The sequence below is a fragment of the Ranitomeya variabilis genome, chromosome 1 (genome assembly GCF_051348905.1).
Source record: "Ranitomeya variabilis isolate aRanVar5 chromosome 1, aRanVar5.hap1, whole genome shotgun sequence".
Lineage (NCBI taxonomy): Eukaryota > Metazoa > Chordata > Amphibia > Anura > Dendrobatidae > Ranitomeya > Ranitomeya variabilis.
Window position 1 is genome coordinate 981,804,785 of NC_135232.1, and position 21,964 is coordinate 981,826,748.

The 21,964-nt window shown below is 40.6% G+C and overlaps 1 protein-coding gene across 1 annotated transcript in view; it reads left to right on the forward strand.

Moving 5' to 3' along the window:
* The window catches only part of RXFP1 (relaxin family peptide receptor 1), a 577,565-nt gene that overhangs the window by 259,340 nt on the left and 296,261 nt on the right, over window positions 1-21,964 (forward strand). Inside the window, exon 2 of the mRNA XM_077279409.1 lies at window positions 5,012-5,155. Within this exon, the coding sequence (XP_077135524.1) occupies window positions 5,012-5,155 (144 nt within the window). The remainder of the gene's footprint in view (window positions 1-5,011; window positions 5,156-21,964) is intronic.

Below are 21,964 nucleotides of genomic sequence, written 5' to 3' on the forward strand. Positions count from 1 at the left end.
AGGTTTAGTCAGTTCTGTTATAGTATGACTGAATGGATGTGATGCTGTAGATAAAGAGGGAATAATAGATGGATGAAATGGGGGATGGGGATGGGTACAGAGAAGGTTGTTGTTTTCCTGCAGGGAAGGTATCCTGCGAATAGGTGCTGGGAATTAGGTACTGGTGTATTGTTTGTGATACATTTTAGTTTTTAGTTTTCAAATGGGAATTCCATTAGATTCTTATATAAAAGAACAATGTAGGATGAATCACTCCTCCTCTTTCTCTTTTGTATTCTGTCCCTCTCACACTGGAAAAGGGCTACATAAGAAGAGGCAAATTCATTTAACCCCTTACTCCCGAAGAAGGCTGCAAACTGTCTAAATGCGTTGAATACATAGTTTTTATTTGTTTGTTTTTTATCAGTTTGAATAAAATTTTACATACAAGCAAACTGAAATTCTTCATTGTTGCGAAATACAGATACTGTAGATGCTTATCCATGAGGGAGAAGTTTAATTAGCTCCAAATGTATTCTTTAGCAGGACAATGACTTCACCCATACAGAATGCAGCCCAATATAAAGACTCTGCCATCACCATGTTTGATTATAGACACCATGCATTTAGAAAACTGAATTTAGAAAAATGCATGGTGCCTACAGTGAAACATGGTGTGATAATGTTTATATGTATGACTGCATGAGTGCTGCTGGTGTTGGGGAGCTTCATTCCATTGATGATATCATGAATTCACAGATGTACCGCTCTATTTTGAAATAGAACATGCTTCCAACACTGCTTTTGTTAGATGTGCACCTTTCTAACATGACAATCATCCAAAACACACATCGGTTACATTTCTGAAGAACAGGATAATAGTGATTCAGTGTCTAAGTATGTCTCCTGATCTGAACTCAATTGAACACCTATGGTGAATGCTAAAGAGACAAGTTGGGCATCACTCTCCATCCAGCATCCAGGCTTCAAAAGAGGTCATTGTTTGAGAATGGAAAAAGATAGATGTTACAATATGTCGCCAGCTTATTCATTCCTTGCCTAGAAGACTAGCTTGGTCCTTAAAAATTAAGGAGACCATACAAAATACTAGATGTAGTTGTTTTTGATGTGGGATGTATTTATTCTTGCATCAACTAATTTGAGTAAAACTGAAGATTTTCTAATAATTTTTCTTTTTAAGCTTACTTTCATGTTATGGCTTTAAAATATGTTCTATGAAATTTTGTTTGTCAAAATTTTAAAATTTTGGACATTGTTCTTGTCCTCACTGAGATATTGATTCAAATGTTACTTTTTAAAGGGGGTGTATGCATTTGTACTGAGCACTGTACATTGTGAGAGGTTAGGGAATTAGCTAATGGGATCACCATATCCTTGGGCAGATGCAGGCTCTTTAGGTACCCCAAGACACAGTTCACACCAAGCATGTTTGAATTAAATGAAATGCTGCAGCAGAAGACACAGGGGGACCCCATTGATGACACAGAGTCAAAAAGGCTGGACTGCAGCTTTCCTAAATGTACATGAGTAAGCCAAAATTCTTCTGGGAAAGCATCTTGTGGACAGATGACACCAAGATAGAGCGTTTTGGTAACGTACGTCATTATATTGTTTACCAAAAACGGAATGAGGCCTACAAAAAAAAGAACACAGTACCTACCGTCAAAAATTATTGAAGTTCAAAGATGTTTTGGAGTTGTTTTGCTGCCTCTGGCATTGTGTGCCTTGATTGTGTGCAAGGCATCATGAAATCTGAAGATTACCAAAAGATTTTCAGTCGCAATATAATTCACAGTGTCAGAAAACTGAGTTTGCACCCTAGGTCAGGGGTCTTCCAGCAGGAGAATGACCCCTAACATACTTCAAGAAGCACCCAAAAATAGATGGAAACAAAGCGCTGGAGAATTCTGAAATGGTAAGCAATGAGTCTGGATCTAAATCCCATTGAACACCTGTGGAGAGATGTTAAAATTGCTGTTGGGAGAAGGCAGACTTCAAACATGAGAGACATGGAGCAGTTTGCAAAAAGAGAAGTGGTCCAAAAATTTTAGTTGAGAGACGTTAAAAGCTTGTAGATTGTTATAGGGAGTGATTGATTGCAGTTATTTATTCCAAAAGGTCTGCAACCAAATAGTAAGTTGAGGGTGCCAAAAATTTTGTCCATTACATTTTTGGGGGTTTGCATGAAATTATTTCCGATTTCCCTTTTTTTTCTTTTTTTCTCAGATTTTTGTTTTGCTCCAAAACACATAAAGGAAATAAATATGTGTATAACTAAGCATGTGTAATTGCAATAATTTCTGGAAGAAATACTTCATTATCTGGAACAATTGTAAGGGTGCCAACACTTTTGGCCATGACTGTATATGTGCATATATAAATGTATGTAAATATAATATATATATATATATATATATATATATATATATATATATATATATAATTGTCTAAGGTCCACTTTTGTCTGTTTGACTGTCTGTAACGGAAATCTCGCGTCGCTGATAGGTTGCTGCTGGCTGGGCACGACCAATCAGCGACAGGCACAGTCTGGCCGCGAATTGGCCTCTCCCTACTCCCCTCCAGTCAGTGTCCCCTCCATACTCCCCTCCAGTCAGCGCCCACATAGCGCTTTAGCAGTCCGTTAAACGGACTGCGTTACATCGCGGCATAACGCGGTGTAACGCAGTCCGATAAAGCTGCCATTAACCCTGTAAGTGTGACCAACTTTTTACTATTGATGCTGCCTATGCAGCATATAATGTTAAAAATAATAAAAAAAAATCATTATATTCTCACCTTCTGGCGTTCGCGGCAGCCTTTCCTGCTCCTTGCGACGCTCCAGTCCCAAGAATGCATTGCGGCAATGACCCCAGATGATGTAGCGGTATCGCGAGACCGCTACATCATCATGGGTTATTGCCGCAAGGCATTACTGGGAACGGAGCGTCACAAGGAGCATTGCCGGAAGGTGAGTATATAACTATTTTTTATTTTAATTATTTTTTTTAACAGGGATATGGTGCCCACATTGCTATATACTACGTGGGCTGTGCTATATACTATGTGGGCTGTGTTATATACTGTGTGGGCTGTGTTATATACTGTGTGGGCTGTGTTATATACTACGTCGCTGTGCTATATACTATGTGGGCTGTGCTATATACTACGTGGCTGTGCAATATACTACGTGGCTGTGCTATATACTACGTGGCTGTGTTATATACTATGTGGGCTGTGTTATATACTGCATGGGCTGTGCTATATACAACGTGGGCTGTGCTATATACTACGTGGGCTGTGTTATATACTACGTGGCTGTGCAAAATACACTGTGGGCTGTGTTATATACTACGTGGGCTGTGTTATATACTACGTGGCTGTACTATATACTACGTGGGCTGTGCCATATACTGCGTGGGCTGTGCTATATACTGCATGGGCTGTGCTATATACTACGTGGCCTGTGCTATATACTACGTGGGGCTGTGCTATATACTGCGTAGGCTGTGCTATATACTACGTGGCTATGCAATATACTATGTGGCTGTGCAATATACTACATGGCTGTGCTATATACTACGTGGCTGTGCAATATACTATGTGGCTGTGCAATATACTACGTGGCTGTGCTACATACTACGTGGCTGTGTTATATACTACGTAGCTGTGCTATATACTATGTGGCTGTGCTATATACTACGTGGCTGTGCTATATACTACATGGGCTGTGTTATATGCTACGTGGGCTGTGAGACTCTTTTGCCCGGGGCCCTCAAAAACCTGGAGCCAGCCCTTTCTTCACTGATTGGTCATGCCCGGCCAGCCACGAACAATCAGCGACAGACACAGTCTGGCCGCGAATTGGCGTGGGATTTGAACCATGCTTTGCTAATTGGTCGCGCCTGGCAGGCCGAATCCTGTGTATTCATTGCATTATTCTGAAATCGTCATAAATAAAGTACATACATATTCTAGAATACCCAATGCGTTAGAATCGGGCCACCATCTAATATATATATATATATATATATATATATATATATATAGTATGTTTATGTGTGTATATATAAGTATTTATATATACACACACATTGGAAATACAACACCAAGAAGGAAATGTTGCGACATTATGAAAATCAGAGAGTTGATAGATATGTTAATAATATGCAAATTATGAAAAAATGGAAATAATATTTTGAAAATATTTCAATTTATTCAGATTTTGTCATGACTCTGGACAGGATGGTTTCGCATCCATCCTGGTAAGGTCAGGGATAATTCAGTCCGCCTCTCGTTGGTTTTGAGGCTGCTATTTATTGTTGGCAGTACCTGCATTTAGCGTCCGTATACTCGGTTACTGATTGCTGACCCAGGTGACTCGTCCTTAAACGTGTGCCTTTGTGCTTGTGTGCCTTGTTGTGTATGATTCGGTTTGTCCTCTGACTTCTGCCTCTGCATCCTGCTTTTATACTGCTCTGTCTCTACTGGTTATCTGACCCACTTGGCTTGTCCCCGTTTACTCTGTCTTGTCCCTAGGTACTGCACGTTCTTCTGGCTTCTGACTCTCGGCTCTCCTTGACCACGTTTACTGTCTTTGCCCTGTGCTCTCCATGCTCGGTGTCCTTCCCTGCACTCACTTGTGGTGGCTCAGCCCCCTGGTCACGTGATCGCTCAGTGCTAGGTCCTGTGCTCACTACACTAGTCTAAGGTCCTTTTGCACTGCGTTCCTTCTGTGATGTGCCCCCTGATAGCGCCCCTTGGGTAGCGCCAATGACACCTTAGGTATCATTACAGTTTTAAGCATAAGTGCCATGCACAGAAATACACGCAATTACAAGTCTAGGTATGCTTTTAATTATATAATTTGCTTTTCATTAACATATCAATAGATCTTGTGATTTTTATAATTATACAAATATATGTAATTGTTTATTGTATTATATTGTTCATATTTTAATTCTCCTTTTGAAAACAAATGAGTATAAGTACTCTTGTCTTTTATTTTACTTAGCTGTTTATTCGGAAAGTGAACAGTCAGAAAACACTTGTCCTCTTGGATTCTTCCCTTGTGGTAATCTCACAAAGTGTCTTCCTCAATTTATGCATTGCAATGGAGTGGATGAGTGTGGAAACCAAGCAGATGAAGATAATTGTGGTAGGTCATGGTTTTTTATTTTCACGCATTTTACTTTTATGTGTTATATTTGTCTACTTGCCTGTGTTCTTCTGCTTTCTCTCAAATCTTAATTGCAGCTTGTTGAAAACGAGGGACTTGTTGTATTGTTACTAATATGGCTACTAGAACCACAAGAATGTTGGCGTCAGAGCTGAATAGGCAGATTATGCTGCATGTGGTCCATGATATAGTGTCTTTGTAAATAAGGTTGGAGAAGAAAACTTTACACAATACTGATACTATTAATTATGCCTACTGCAGGGTCTCACATGGTAGACACTTGACAGAGAGATGTAGGGAATGCCAAACACAACCTTTTAGATTCTGCGCTATGAATCAAAAATATATCTAAACTGGACTTTTACATAGTTACCAGCTCCAGTAAAAATAGAAAGGTGTGCTTTGTTCTGTTTTGCATATTTAGTTAACACATTATAATTTTTTCTAGTTCTACTGGTGTTCTTTTATTCAACTGTATTGAGAAAATAAGAGGTATCAGTTACATTTTTAATTACAGAAAATTTGTACTTTTACAACTTTTACATTATGACATTACAAGCTTCTACATATCTGTCTTTGAAAAATGTTATATAATTAATATAATTAATGATATTAATGTATTATTAATTAGATTAGAATGAATAATATACTAAGTGATTTTGTCCATTTCTCTAGTACACCTTCAGTTTTAAACTTTCTCTACTAAGGGGGAATATATACATTAAACATTTAGAATTTATCAAAGGCTTTTTGAGGCTTTGAATATTCTCAGAGTTTAAGCCATTTTTTTATCAACAAGTCACTGATTAGTCTTCATGCTTTCATTAGTGTCACGTTGCAAAACTAAGAAATGGATACTGATATCAATTTAGTGCTACCTGTAGAAGTTTTGTTCTTTTTTATAATTCTCTGCCTGGCCTCAGAAATACAGATGCATCAAAATTCTAGTACAATGGTATATCCAGGGCTGAAAAGAAGGGGAGTCAATTATTAATATCTTTAAGTGCAAATTCAGTGCCGAGACAAAACTCATACTATCAGCCATGAAAGGATCTGTCCTGTTTGGAAAAAAAATCAAATGCTGTTTACTGATTTAGAAACAGCTGCAAGATGTGAAATGTGGTGACATTAATAGCTTTTAAGTGCCAGGTAAAATATGATAATGACATCAATCCAGAATATTCTATCCCTCCTCTTATCATTCATAGCCAGCTTTTCTCGGTTTCCGCTTTCAAAACAAAACGTGCCTGGGTCGCAAACAGACAGTCGCAGTGCTAAAAAGGGAGAAAATCAAACTGTTATTTGGTTTATTGAAAGAAAATATGTTTGAAGCAAAAAGAAAGGATGGAATGCTTTTTATGTTACAATGTAATTTTCTTATGGAGAAATATAGTTTTCACAAAATCTGTAGCTTTCATACAGTGCTCAATAATAATCTGCAAGAAAGAAATCAGAATTGGTGACCTCTTTCCTTGTTAGTGATTTGACACAGAGAGAACATTTAGGTGAGAAGATTACATTGCAAAATCAAATGCTCCCCACCCGGTCTCTATACTTACTCAGCATTCTCTAGATCTGCATCACTATGTACAGAAAACTAAATTATTGCTTTCACCGCCGACTTCTCACTGGGTCTCGAAGACAAAAATTGACTTAGTCTTTACAGGTTTTAATATCCAGGTTTTAATCCTGTAGACTGTAAGCCCTCTCCTTTCTTTCTACCAGTCTGCCATTGTTAGTTTGTTCACTGTATTTTATATTTCAATCTTGTAGGTAACCCCCTTCCCATGTAGAGTACTATGGAATAAATGGTGCTCTAACAATAAATAATAATATGAAAACCACAACCATCAATAGAATAGGAGAATTAAAATTGGAACACAGAAAGACTTGTACACACTGTCAGAGGTTGGGGCACACTTGCACCTTCAGCCAGAGACAGATGGGTGCTACGACTATACAGTTTGAGAAGCATTGAAATAAAGTGTATCCGCAAAGGAAGCATACACTACAGTAGCCAAATAAGGAAACTATAAATTCCCCAAAAACTATAACAATAGAGCAAGATATGGACAGTACCTGACAAAATAGCTCACTTTATATAATTAATACACTCACGTAAATTTGACTTTACGCAGAAGAATAAATTGGCCAACTTGTCTTTAGAGATTGCCCTTAGAAGGTTATTTATGTGAAGAAGGTATTTGCTAAAAACTTTACCATAGAATATTGATATAAAAAAGTCCAAAGTCCCACTCCTGTTTTTCACCAAAATGTGCAACTTTTTTGTTTTTTACAATGCTCATGCCATTTATTCAAAAAAGTAGATAAGTCAGAAACAGTAAATAACAGCAATTATCAGGGGCAGATTATAAGATTATCTCAGCACAAGAAAAAAATGTTTTAACATATCTAATTAATTGGTATTCCAAGATCTGTTGATTAAAGTGTACTTTGTTTGTGGGACAACCCTTTTAAAGAGAATTTGCACAAACTGATTTCAGACTGTTAAACACCAATCAAGTAGTGGTCTCTTTACACAAGTAGTGGTCACTTTACACAAGTAGTGGTCGCTTTACACAAGTAGTGATCTCTTTACACAGGCTGATGAAGAATTATGGGCACAAAAAATGTCCGGTTTACACTTGGCAATGTTCTGGTGAGAATGCACATTTTTTATTCTTGTATAAGCAGCACAAATCAAATCCCTTGATGAATCGGCATCTTGCTCATTCGTTGGAAGATTGTCTACATGTTTATATCTACAAAGACTTGTCTGTGCTGTAATTATTTTTAAATGTCGATGCTACAACACAATGAATGTTACACACACATTCTATGCTTCACACACACACTATTTGGTATACACACAGCCACTACATTATACACACAATGTATGTTACATATACAGTCCATGCCACACAATTTGTATGTTTCACCCCATGCTGCATACATACACACTCTTTGTCACACACAAACTGTATGTTACACACACTCTTCATACAAAATTTTACACACAAACTAAGTTATACACACACGCCACACTGCTCACATACACACACTGTATGTTAAGCACAGACACACTCTGTGATACACACACTGTATGTTATACACACACCCATGCTACAAGCATACATTAGTTGTTACATACACATATACACCACAAAACACAGACTCCATGCTGCACTTATAGAGACAGTGTAGAGGACTTATGTACAGGACTTACAGGGTTCTCTCCTCCTCTTCAATACTTCCATATTTCCACACTGTGAAGGACCTTTGATGATCATGATGTCACCAAAGAGCCTTCTTCATTTCTAACCTCACAAACAGAACTGATAGCCCAGGTTTGGCATTACACTGGTCAACGCAATTTTTCTGGTAAAAGGTTTTAAAACATATTTTAAGTCAATTTTGGCTGCTGATTACGAATATGAACTCCGTTTTTGGCTATCACATCAGGATTTCGAGATTTTCAATTTTTGATGAAAATTACTCCTATCTAATGTTTTATGATAAAAACACATGATTTTCGATACTACATTGTATATTTTTAATCAAGGAATAACAAAGATTACAAAGTCTATGTACAGCAAATCAAATATACTTACAGAATTAAACTGCAAAATATAAAAACACATATATGGCACACAGATGAATGACAAATGGCAGTTATTTGAACTTTCTTTTCTTGGCTGATCTGTGATGTACAGCTTCTGGGTTGTCTCTCATCAAGCTCTAGCAATAGTCAGCCATCATATGTGAGTCCCACCAGCCTTGATACCGTTCTTCCATTGTTTATTGTCCTGATGAAAACACTCCCCATGTTCCTCGCTCACATCCCCAAGGTTCTCTGGAAAAAAGTCCAAATGGCTGTGTAAATAGTGAATCTTGATACTCATTCTACATCCAAGATTTTGCAGACTCATTAGTTGCTCTTCCACAATCTCTTCATAGTTGTCTGCTTTCTTATTCCCTAGAAAATTCTGCACCACATTACAAAATGCATTCCAAGCTCTTTCTTCTGTCTCATTCATTGATGTGATAAAGTTTGGGTCTCTCATAAGTGCTCTTATTTGCAGTCCATCAAATATTCCAGCCCTTTTCTTCTCTTCACTAAGACCAGGAAAAGTTGAACACATATAGTTAAAGCATTCTCCACTGTGATTGCGAGCTTTGACGAACTGCTTCATCAATCCAAGTTTTATGTGTAAGGGAAGAAAGACAATGTTCTTCCTAGCCAATAGAGGATCATGGATGACATTCTTATCGCCAGATGCCAAACTCTGTCGCTGAGGCCATTCAGTTTTCACCCCATGCTCTGCTGTAGCTCCACTGCCCCAGTAGCATAGAAAACAAGGGTGTTTTGTGTACCCTCCTTGGAGACCCAAAAGAAAGTTAACCATTTTCAAATCAGCACAAATTAACCACCCAAATTAAACTAAATTTACCTTAGTGAACCGTATAAACCGGTACTTTTCATACACTACTTATATTTATCATGGAATTCATGAAATTGGGCTATATACCTATAGCGCAAAAACGTGATGTGATAGAAAAAATTATAAGATCAGATTTGAATTCAGCACCCTCAAATTAGTCTAAAACTGTTCTTAAAGTCCATGCCAGAATTTTTTTTTTTTGTAGACCAGTGTTATCAATACAGTTTCTGGTTTGTAAAGGCAGGTGATCCACTGACCTTGTAGATTTGTAGATTTCAGTGGGGGTTCTTTTGGGGAAGGGGGCCATGTGCAAGTGCTCAATTTGCTTTCTCCTTTATTCCAATCCTGCCTACAATCTTTATGTATTTAACAACAGGCGTGACTGGGATCAGTAATTTGACTTCAGCTGATGTCAGTATAATCATTTCAAATAATTACCAAACGTTATGTACAAGTTATAAACACAAGGAAGGACTGTATCAAAACTGGTGCTTCATATGTCTTGAACAACAGTTGGTTTAACATGTGCCATATTTACGAAGAAACATATGGCTCCAAAAAAAATTGGTACATCGAATGGGCTATACGTGACCCAGAAAAGTAAATCACTATGTGCGATATAAGCTTACATAGATTTGTTATATGGCTTCTTGCTAGTTCTACTGTATACATTTGTCACTCGCCTGTTGACCATTCTACTCCTATTAAATCCCATCACTTTTTGGATAGTGTGTACTCCTTTTGGAATTTATTGCTTGTAGAGATGAGGGGATCTGGGAAAATTTGAATTCAGACTGGGAATTTCAGTGCGGCTGACAGTGACGCAAAGATGCGACGAAGATCTAACTGTACTGGGGAGAAGATTTCTATTTTTTACAATTTTGATTGCCTTTTTTGCTTTAGAAAAATGGTGGCAAGCGGCTCCATTTAGTTGCAACATTTTATATGTGGATTTTCACAGGTACGGATCCCTGGGTCTACAACTGCAGGGAAGAATTGTATTTATGTACTTCTATGTGTCCAGTGAATGTCCAGTGAATATACAATGATGCCATTATTTATTCTGTTGGACTTTGAAATAAGTAAACCAATATTACAGGTATTCCTGTTCTATAATTATATTTTCTATCAAATCTAGAATCTCACCATCAGAGTCAATAAATTACATGACAATTTCTTTCCTTACCTTACTTTTTTCGGCATATTTTAATTAAAAATGAATGATCACCTCTAAACAATGAATTGCATTACATGTTTTGATAATGTCATATAATGCAGTTATCTGACTGCTTATTGGACTACAGCTCCAGATCGGGAAGATAAAGAAAAATATTTGTTACTCACCATCCAAAATCTAATGCCATGCTGGCTCCTTCTGTGCTGATCTGAGCCTTGTTACTAGGCTAAAGGGGTTGTCCAGTACTCAGACAATCCCTTCTCAATCACTATGATTCCCCCCTGTAAGCCAGTCCTGACTGGCCTCAGGGATCGAGTGATATAACAACATTGCGCGATCCCCAAGAGGGCCAGTGCTGACACTGCTGGGGCAGCACCTGTGGACAACCCCTCCCTTTAACCCCTTAACGTTCAATGATGGGCAGTGTCCGTCATTGGATGCCTCCCCCTGCTTGGTGTGGACTCCGGCGATGAGCCTTTTCCAGCACATGTCAGCTGATCTGATTCGATAATGTACACTGCTCAAAAAAATAAAGGGAACACTAAAATCCCACATCCTAGATATCACTGAATGAAATATTCCAGTTGTAAATCTTTATTCATTACATAGTGGAATCTGTTGAGAACAATAAAGCATAAAAATGATCAACGTAAATCACAACTAATATCCCACGGAGGTCTGGAGTTGGAATGATGCTCAAAATCAAAGTGGAAAATGAAGTTACAGGTTGATCCAACTTCAGTGGAAATGCCTCAAGACAAGGAAATGATGCTCAGTAGTGTGTGTGGCCTCCATGTGACTGTATGACCTCCCTTCAACGCATGGACATTCTGCTGATGAGGCGGTGGATGGTCTCCTAAGTGATCTCCCAGACCTGGACTAAAGCAACCGCCAACTCCTGGACAGTCTATGGTGCAACGTGACGTTGGTGGATGGTGCGAGACATGATATTCCAGATGTGTTCAATCGGATTCAGGTCTGGGAAATGGGCGGGCCAATCCATAGCTTCAATGCCTTCATCTTGCGAGAACTGCTGACACCCTCTAGCCACATGTGGTCTGGCATTGTCCTGCATTAGGAGGAACCCAGGGCCCACTGCACCAGCATATGGTCTCACAAGGGGTCTGAGGATCTCATCTCGGTATCTAATGGCAGTCAGGCTACCTCTGGCGAGCACATGGAGGGCTGTGCGGCCCTCCAAAGAAATTCCACCCCACACCATTACTGACCCACTGTCAAACCGGTCATGCTGAAGGATGCTGCAGGCTGCAGATCGCTCTCTATGGTGTCTCCAGACTCTGTCATGTCTGTCACATGTGCTCAGTGTGAACCTGCTTTCATCTCTGAAAAGCACAGGGTGCCAGTGGCGAATTTGCCAATCCTGGTGTTCTGTGGCAAATGCCAAGCGTCCTGCATGGTGTTGGGCTGTGAGCACAACCCCCATCTGTGGACGTCGGGCACTCAGACCATCCTCATGGAGTCGGTTTGTAACTTTGTGCAGACACATGTACATTTGTGGCCTGCTGGAGGTCATTTTGCAGGGCTCTGGCAGTGCTCCTCCTGTTCCTCCTTGCACAAAGGCTGAGGTAGCGGTCCTGCTGCTGGGTTGTTGCCCTCCTACGGCCCCCTCCACATCTTCTGGTATATTGGCCTGTCTCATGGTAGCGCCTCCAGCCTCTGGACACTATGCTGACAGACCCAGCAAACCATATCCAACCCAGCAAACCATATCCAACCCAGCAGGTTGATGATCCTTTTCTGCATTCAAATTGATAGATAGTGGAGGGTAGACATTTGATACTGACCGAGCTGCTGTCAGTTCCACACTCTGGTGCAAGATCACGTAGCTTTTATTCACAATATTATTTCTGATTCTGAATAATCTGTTTGTTTTGGGAAAGGGTTCAGTTCAAACCAGAAATGCGGTAATGAAATCTGTTTGAACTGTCACACGGTTAGTTTCAAAAGTTTACCCTTTATCTCCCAATATGTCATTTTATGTGAAGATAATTCTGTAATGCTTTCATATATACCTCAGTACTTCTAAGAATTTTTTGACATGACACATGTTACTGTGTCATGTCATTATTCAATTCATTATTGACCTAAGTTTACCAATAACATAATTGCATTCATTAAAATATGTAATTGTGACAAATTTTAAAAATTTTCAAAAGTTTTAGAACTTTATTTTTTTTGTCTTTAAAACAGGTGCATACCTTACAATATAGTTAATAAATACTACAAGTCAACTTTCCATGAGCGTCATTTTTTGAAGTTTTGTTTTTGCTGTTTGAATGTTAGAAGAGTTTAGCAACCTTTTTCTTTCAGTTAAATTTACAAAAGCTGTATCTTTAGGTATATTTCACTTTTCAAGTGGCTTTCTTGGGCCTATAGGTCAGAAAACCTGCAACAAATACGCCATTTTCAAATCTGCAACCCACAAAGTCTTAAAAACTGTATTCAGAAAGTTTGTTAACTAGTGATGAGCGAGTATACTCATTGCTCGGGTTTTCCCCGAGCATGCTCGGGTGTCCTCCGAGTATTTTGGCATGCTAGGAGATTTAGTTTTTGTCGCCTTAGCTGTATGATTTGCTGCTGCTGACAGCCTGAATACATGTGAGGAATGCCTATTTGTTAGGGAATCCCCACAGGTATTCAGGCTGTCCAGCAGACGTAAATCATGCAGCTGAGGTGACCAAAACTAAATCTCCGAGCATGCCAAAATACTCGGAGGACACCCGAGCATGATTGGGAAAACCCAAGCAACGAGTATACTCGCTCATCACTATTGTTAACCCTTCAGGTGCTTACTGGAATTAATGCAAACTGATAAAAAAATTAAAATTAACTTTTTTTGCTAAAATGTTGCTTTAACCTCACATTTTTCATTTTCACAAGGTAAACCCCTTAAATGCTGCTGCCAATAGTGACTAAGGTATCCAGATAGTTAACAGAGTCTGGGGCTCCTTATTTAACCCCATCAGCACCCTGAGATCTTGATCATGTGGTCCTGATGTTTGCCATAGTAATTCACAGCCAAATAATGGCCTTAGACTCTGCAGGCTATAGCGGTCTGTTCAGAAGTTCTCAAAATTTAGGTGGTAAAAATAAACTTTTTCATTCCTGCAATGTCACTTTGCAGTAATTCATGAAAAGCACCAGAAGGGTTAATAATAAACTATTTGACAGAAATTTTAATACATTGAAGGGTGTGGTTTTAACCCCTTCACCTCCGAAGCTTTTTTTATTTTTTCATTTTCGTTTTTCACTCCCCTTCTTTCCAGAGCCATAACTTTTTTATTTTTCTGTCAATATGATCATGTGAGGGCTTATTTTTTGGGGGACAAGTTGTACTTTTGAACGACATCATTGGTTTTACCATGACATGTAACAGAAAATGGGAAAAAAATTCCAAGTGCAATGAAATTGCAAAAAAAGTGCAATCCCACACTTGTTTTTTGTTTGGCTTTTTTGCTAGGTTCACTAAATGCTAAAACTGACCTGCCATTATGATTCTCCAGGTCATTACGAGTTCATAGACACCAAAAATGTTTAGGTTCTCTATTATCTAAGAGGCAAAAAAATTCCCAAGTTTGCTAAAAAAAAAAAAACATTTGCGCAATTTTCCAATAACGGTAGCACCTCCACTTTTTGTGATCTGGGGTCGGGTGAGGGCTTATTTTTTGTGTGCCGAGCTGATGTTTTTAATGATACCATTTTGATGCAGATATGATCTTTTGATTGCCCGTTACTGCATTTTAATGCTATGTCGCGGCGACCAAAAAAACCCGTAGTTTTGGCTTTTTGATTTTTTATCGCTAGAGTCGTTTAGCGATCAGGTTAATCCTTTTTTTTATTGATAGATTGGGCGATTCTAAATGCGGCAATACCAAATATGTGTAGCTTTGATTTCTGTTATTGCTTTATTTCGATTGGAGCAAAAGGGGGGTGATTTGAACTTTTATATTTGTTTTATTTTTTTATATTTTTAAACACATTTTTTTTTGCATGCTTCTATAGCCTCCATGGGAGGCTAGAAGCATGCACTGCTCAATCGCCTCTGCTACATAGAGGTGAAGCACAGATCACCTTTATGCAGCAGAATTGCAGGCTTGCTATGAGTGCCGACCACAGGGTGGCGCTCATAGCAATCTGCCATCAACAACCATAGAGGTCTCAAGGAGACCTCTGGTTGTGATGGCAACACACCGATGACCCCGATCAAAGTCAGAGTTAGACAGCGGCATTTAACTAATTAATGTGTGTGGGTGGATCGCGATTCCGTTCGTGCCCATTTTGCGCATATGCCAGCTGTTTTCAACAGCTGACATGTCGCAGCTTTGAGGTGGGTTCACCACCAGAGTCCACCTCAAAGCGGGGGATACTACCAGCTGACGTACTATTCCGTCAGCTGGCAGAAAGGGGTTAAAATGGTATAATTTTTTCAGTGTTGCAATATACTATATAGAACCACAAAAGTCACTTCAAAACTGAACAGGTCCCTATAAAAATAAGTTGTGTAAGTTTCCTTGAAAAAAATCAATAACAACTACTATATTTTTAAACCTTCTAAAATGCTAACAAAATAAAACCACATTTTACAAAAGAGTTGGTGTAAAACAGACATAAGAGAAATGTCAATTTTTATTGTTTTTTGTGCAGTGACTATTTGGATTAAAGTAATAATCATTAATAGTTTGAAAATTGCTAACTTTTTAAAATTTGTCAAATTTCTGATGTTTCTATAAATAAACATAAAACATATCAACCTAAATTTACCATTATCATAAAGTATAATGTGCCCCAAAAAATACAATCTCAGAATCACTGGGATATTTTGACGCATTCCAGAGTTATTACTACATACTACATACATACTACATAAAGTGACACGTCAGATAAAAAAAAATGGTTTGGTAATTAACCCCATTACGACCTATGACGTACTTATACGTGATAGCAGCATAGACTCAGAACAAACCACTGATATCTCAATGTGCTACAGTAGAACTTGTGCTCAGCTTTATACAGTTGTACTCAAAAGTTTACATATCCAGGCAGACTTTTTGCTTTCTTGGCCTTTTTTCAAAGAATATGAATGATAACACCAAAACTTTTTCTCCACTCATGATTAGTGGTTGGGTGAAGCCATTTATTGTCAAACTACTGTGTTTTCTCTTTTTAAATCGTAATGACAAACCAAAATATCCAAATGACCATGATTAAAAGTTTACATACCCTGGTGATTTTGGCCTGATAACATGCACAGAAGTTGACACAAATGGGTTTGAATGACTACTAAAGGTAACATCCTCACCTGTGACCTGTGACTAATTCTGTCGGGGTATTTAAACTTTTGAGCACAACTGTAGTTCTACTAAAGCTACAGAACTACTACTCACCAGTAGGGTTGAGCGAAACGGGTCGTTCATTTTCATAAGTCGACGACTTTTGGCAAAGTCGGCGTCTCATGAAACCCGACCCGATCCCTGTGCGGGGTCGGCCATGCGGTACGCGATCTTGGCGCCAAAGTCGCGTTTCGTATGACGCGTTTAGCGCCATTTTTTCAGCCAATGAATGAGCGTGGGCAGAGTGATGACATAGGTCTTAGGGGAGTGAACGCCTATCGTCATGTTATCGCTTGTGCGCAGTAGGGATTTGGAACGTGCAATACGAAATTTTCTGTGCTGGGACGGAGGGGGAGAGAGAGAGAGAGAGAATTAAAAAATTAAATAAAATAATAATTTCCTTCATTGGGTTTCGTGTTTCGGCCGAAACCCGACTTTTCACGGTGGTCGGCCGATTTCACTCGACTCGACTTTTAAGACAGTCGGGTTTCACAAAACCCGACTCGACCCTAAAAAACTAAAGGTCGCTCAACCCTACTCACCAGTACTGTCACTCCCGGAGGAGTGTACGCCCTGCCAGAGACCAGGAAGTAAAAGAGACTGGAAAGCTGCATGCTGCTTAATAGACAACTTGAGAATAACCCTTTAAGATGTATTGTTTCAGGTAACTTGAACTTGAGCAGTGCCCTTCTGGATGAAGACCTGCATATAGTCTGTTATATCTGTTTTATTCTTCAGCACTAGGGTTGAGCGACCTTTAGTTTTTTTGGGTCGAGTCGGGTTTTGTGAAACCCGACTGTCTTAAAAGTCGAGTCGAGTGAAATCGGCCGACCACCGTGAAAAGTCGGGTTTCGGCCGAAACACGAAACCCAATGAAGGAATTTTTTTTTTTCACTCTCTCTCTCTCTCTCTCTCTCTCTCTCTCTCTCTCTCTCCTGTCATGGTTCCCAATGGCAAGGGAACGTAAAAAACACATAAGTAACGAACGAGCTCTCGGGTGATGGAAACTCGAGTTGACCGTGAGCTAAATCTACCACACAACTAACAGTAGCCAGGGAGCATACCTACGGCTTCCTATATGCCACGCGCCAGCCGGAGGACTAACTACGCCTGGTAGAGGAAGAAACAGACCTGGCTTACCTCTAGGGAAATACCCCAAAAGATGATAGCAGCCCCCCACATGTAATAACGGTGAATTAAGAGGAAAAGACATACACAGTATGAAAGTAGATTTAGCAAAGAGAGGTCCACTTACTAGATAGCAGAAGGATACAAAAGAGGACTTCACGGTCAACTGAAAACCCTTTCAAAAACCATCCTGAAATTACTTTAAGACTCCTGTGTCAACTCATGACACAGGAGTGGCAATTTCAGCCCGCAAGAGCTTCCAGCTACAGAGAATTACAAAAACTGCAAACTGGACAAAAGGTACAAAACAAAAGGACAAAGTCCACTTAGCTGATCAGCAGACTAGTAGCAGGAACATGCAACCGAAGGCTCTGGTTACAATGATGACCAGCAAGGAAATGACTGGAGAGCAAGGCTAAATAGGAAACTCCCAAACACTGATGGAAGCAGGTGAACAGAAGAAGCAAAGTGCAAACAAGTCACCAGTACCACCAGCAACCACCAGGGGAGCCCAAAAAGCGGATACACAACAGTACCCTCCCCTTAAGGAGGGGGCACCGAACCCTCACAAGAACCGCCAGGGCGATCTGGATGAGCCCTATGAAAGGCACGAACCAAATCCGAGGCATGAACATCAGAGGCAGTTACCCAAGAATTATCTTCCTGACCATAGCCTTTCCATTTAACCAGATATTGAAGTCTCCGTCTGGAAATATGGGAGTCCAAGATCTTCTCCACGACGTACTCCAATTCACCCTCCACCAGCACAGGAGCAGGAGGTTCAGTAGAAGGAACCACCGGTACCTCATATCTCCGCAACAACGACCGATGGAACACATTATGGATAGCGAAAGATGCCGGGAGGTCCAAACGAAAGGAAACAGGGTTAAGAATCTCCAAAATCCTATAAGGACCGATGAACCGAGGCTTAAATTTGGGAGAAGAAACTCTCATAGGGACAAAACGGGAAGACAACCACACCAAGTCCCCAACGCGAAGGTGGGGACCAACACGACGACGACGGTTAGCAAACTGCTGAGTCCTCTCCTGGGACAATTCCAAATTATCCACCACTTGTCCCCAAATCCGATGCAACCGATCCACCACCGCATCCACTCCAGGACAATCCGAAGATTCAACCTGACCAGATGAAAAACGCGGATGAAACCCTGAATTGCAAAAGAAAGGAGAAACCAAAGTGGCAGAACTAGCCCGATTATTAAGAGCAAACTTCGCCAACGGCAGAAGGGCAACCCAATCATCCTGATCCGCAGACACAAAACACCTCAAATAAGTCTCCAAAGTTTGATTAGTTCGCTCCGTCTGGCCATTGGTCTGAGGATGGAATGCAGACGAAAAGGACAAATCAATGCCCAACCTGGCACAGACTGCCCGCCAAAATCTAGACACGAACTGGGTACCCCTGTCAGAAACGATGTTTTCCGGAATACCATGCAAGCGAACCACATTTTGAAAAAACAGAGGGACCAACTCAGATGAGGAAGGCAACTTAGGCAATGGCACCAAATGAACCATTTTAGAAAAACGGTCACACACCACCCAGATGACAGACATCTTCTGAGAAACAGGGAGATCCGAGATAAAGTCCATAGAGATGTGCGTCCAAGGCCTCTTCGGAATAGGCAAGGGCAACAACAACCCACTAGCCCTAGAACAACAAGGCTTGGCCCGAGCACACACATCGCAAGACTGCACAAAAACACGCACATCTCGAGACAGGGAAGGCCACCAGAAGGATCTAGCCACCAAATCTCTGGTGCCAAAAATTCCCGGATGACCTGCCAGAGTAGAAGAATGAACTTCCGAGATGACTCTAGTGGTCCACTCGTCAGGAACAAACAGTCTACCAGACGGACAGCGATCAGGTCTATCCGCCTGAAATTCTTGCAAAGCACGTCGCAAATCTGGAGAGACAGCAGACAAAACCACTCCATCCTTAAGGACACCAGCAGGTTCAGAATTCCCAGGAGAGTCAGGCTCAAAACTCCTAGAAAGAGCATCTGCTTTCACATTCCTAGAACCCGGTAAGTACGAGACCACAAAATTAAACCGGGAAAAGAACAACGACCAACGTGCCTGTCTAGGATTCAGGCGCCTGGCAGACTCCAAATAAATTAAATTCTTGTGATCAGTCAAAACTACCACCTGATGTCTGGCACCCTCAAGCCAATGACGCCACTCCTCAAATGCCCACTTCATGGCCAAAAGCTCCCGATTACCAACATCATAGTTTCGCTCGGCGGCCGAAAATTTTCGCGAAAAGAACGCACAAGGTCTCATCACTGAGCAGTCGGAACTTTTCTGCGACAAAACCGCCCCCGCTCCGATCTCGGAAGCATCGACCTCAACCTGAAAGGGAAGAGAAACATCAGGCTGGCGCAACACAGGGGCAGACAAAAAGCGGCGCTTAAGCTCCCGAAAGGCCTCCACGGCAGCAGGGGACCAATTGGCAACATCAGCACCCTTTTTAGTCAAATCCGTCAGAGGTTTTGCAACGCCAGAAAAACCAGCTATAAATCGACGATAAAAATTAGCAAAGCCCAAGAATTTCTGGAGACTCTTCAGAGAAGTAGGCTGCGTCCAGTCGTAAATAGCCCGAACCTTGACAGGGTCCATCTCAATAGAAGAAGGGGAAAAAATATACCCCAAAAATGAAATTTTTTGAACCCCAAAAACACACTTTGAACCCTTTACACACAAAGAATTCTCCCGCAAAACCTGAAAAACCCTCCTGACCTGCTGAACATGAGACTCCCAATCATCAGAAAAAATCAAAATATCATCCAAGTACACAATCATAAATTTATCCAAATATTCCCGGAAAATATCATGCATTAAGGACTGAAAGACAGAAGGTGCATTAGAAAGGCCGAAAGGCATTACCAAATACTCAAAATGGCCCTCAGGCGTATTAAATGCGGTCTTCCACTCATCCCCCTGCTTAATTCGCACCAAATTATACGCCCCACGAAGATCAATCTTAGAGAACCACTTAGCCCCCCTTATGCGAGCAAACAAATCAGTCAGCAAAGGCAACGGATACTGATATTTGACTGTAATTTTATTCAGGAGACGATAATCAATACAAGGCCTCAGAGAGCCATCCTTTTTAGAGACAAAGAAAAAACCGGCTCCTAAAGGTGATGAAGAAGGACGAATATGTCCCTTTTCCAGGGACTCCTTAATATACTCGCGCATAGCAGCATGTTCAGGTACAGATAGGTTAAACAAACGACCCTTTGGAAATTTACTGCCAGGAATCAGATCTATGGCGCAATCACAATCCCTGTGAGGAGGGAGTGAACCAATCTTAGGCTCTTCAAAAATATCACGATAATCAGACAAAAATGCCGGAATCTCAGATGGAATAGATGATGAAATGGACACCATAGGAGTGTCCCCATGAGCCCCCCGACATCCCCAGCTTAACACAGACATAGCCTTCCAGTCAAGGACTGGGTTATGAGACTGTAACCATGGTAATCCAAGCACCAAAACATCATGTAAATTGTACAACACAAGGAAGCGAATCACCTCCTGATGGTCTGGAGTCATACGCATAGTCACTTGCGTCCAGAACTGTGGTTTATTACAAGCCAAAGGTGTAGAATCAATACCCTTCAGAGGTATAGGGACTTCCAGAGGCTCTAAATCAAACCCACAGCGCCTGGCAAAGGACCAGTCCATAAGACTCAGAGCGGCGCCCGAGTCCACATAGGCATCCACAGTAATAACTGATAATGAACAAATCAAGGTTACAGACAAAATAAATTTGGACTGTAAAGTGCCAATTGAAATGGACTTGTCAACCTTCCTAGTACGCTTAGAGCATGCCGATATAACATGAGCAGAATCACCACAATAGAAGCATAACCCATTTTTACGCCTATAATTCTGCCGCTCGCTTCTGGACATAACTCTGTCACATTGCATTTTCTCTGGCGTCTCTTCAGAAGATACCGCCAAATGGTGCACGGGTTTGCGCTCCCGCAAACGCCGATCAATCTGAATTGCCATTGTCATGGACTCATTCAGACCTGTAGGCGCAGGGAACCCAACCATAACATCTTTAACGGCATCAGAAAGGCCCTCTCTGAAATTTGCCGCTAAGGCGCACTCATTCCACTGAGTAAGCACAGACCACCTACGAAATTTTTGGCAGTATATCTCCGCTTCATCTTGCCCTTGAGATAGGGCTATCAAAGCTTTTTCAGCTTGAATCTCCAAATTAGGTTCCTCATAAAGCAACCCTAAAGCCAGAAAAAACGCATCCACATTGAGCAACGCAGGATCCCCTGGTGCCAATGAAAATGCCCAATTTTGAGGGTCACCTCGCAGCAAAGAGATTACAATCTTAACCTGCTGGACAGGATCTCCTGAGGAGTGAGGTCTGAGAGAAAGGAATAATTTACAATTATATTTGAAATTCAAAAACCGAGATCTATCTCCGGAAAACACCTCTGGTGTAGGGATTTTAGGTTCAGAAATAGGAGCATGTATAACAAAATCTTGTAAATTTTGAACCTTCGTAGCAAGATTATTTAAACCTGCAGCCAAACTCTGGACATCCATGTTAAACAGCTAAGGTCAGAACCATTCAAGGGTTAAGAGGAGGTAAGAAGCAGCTAGACAGCAATTAAGGGCTAGGCAGCAAAACTCTGAGGGTAAG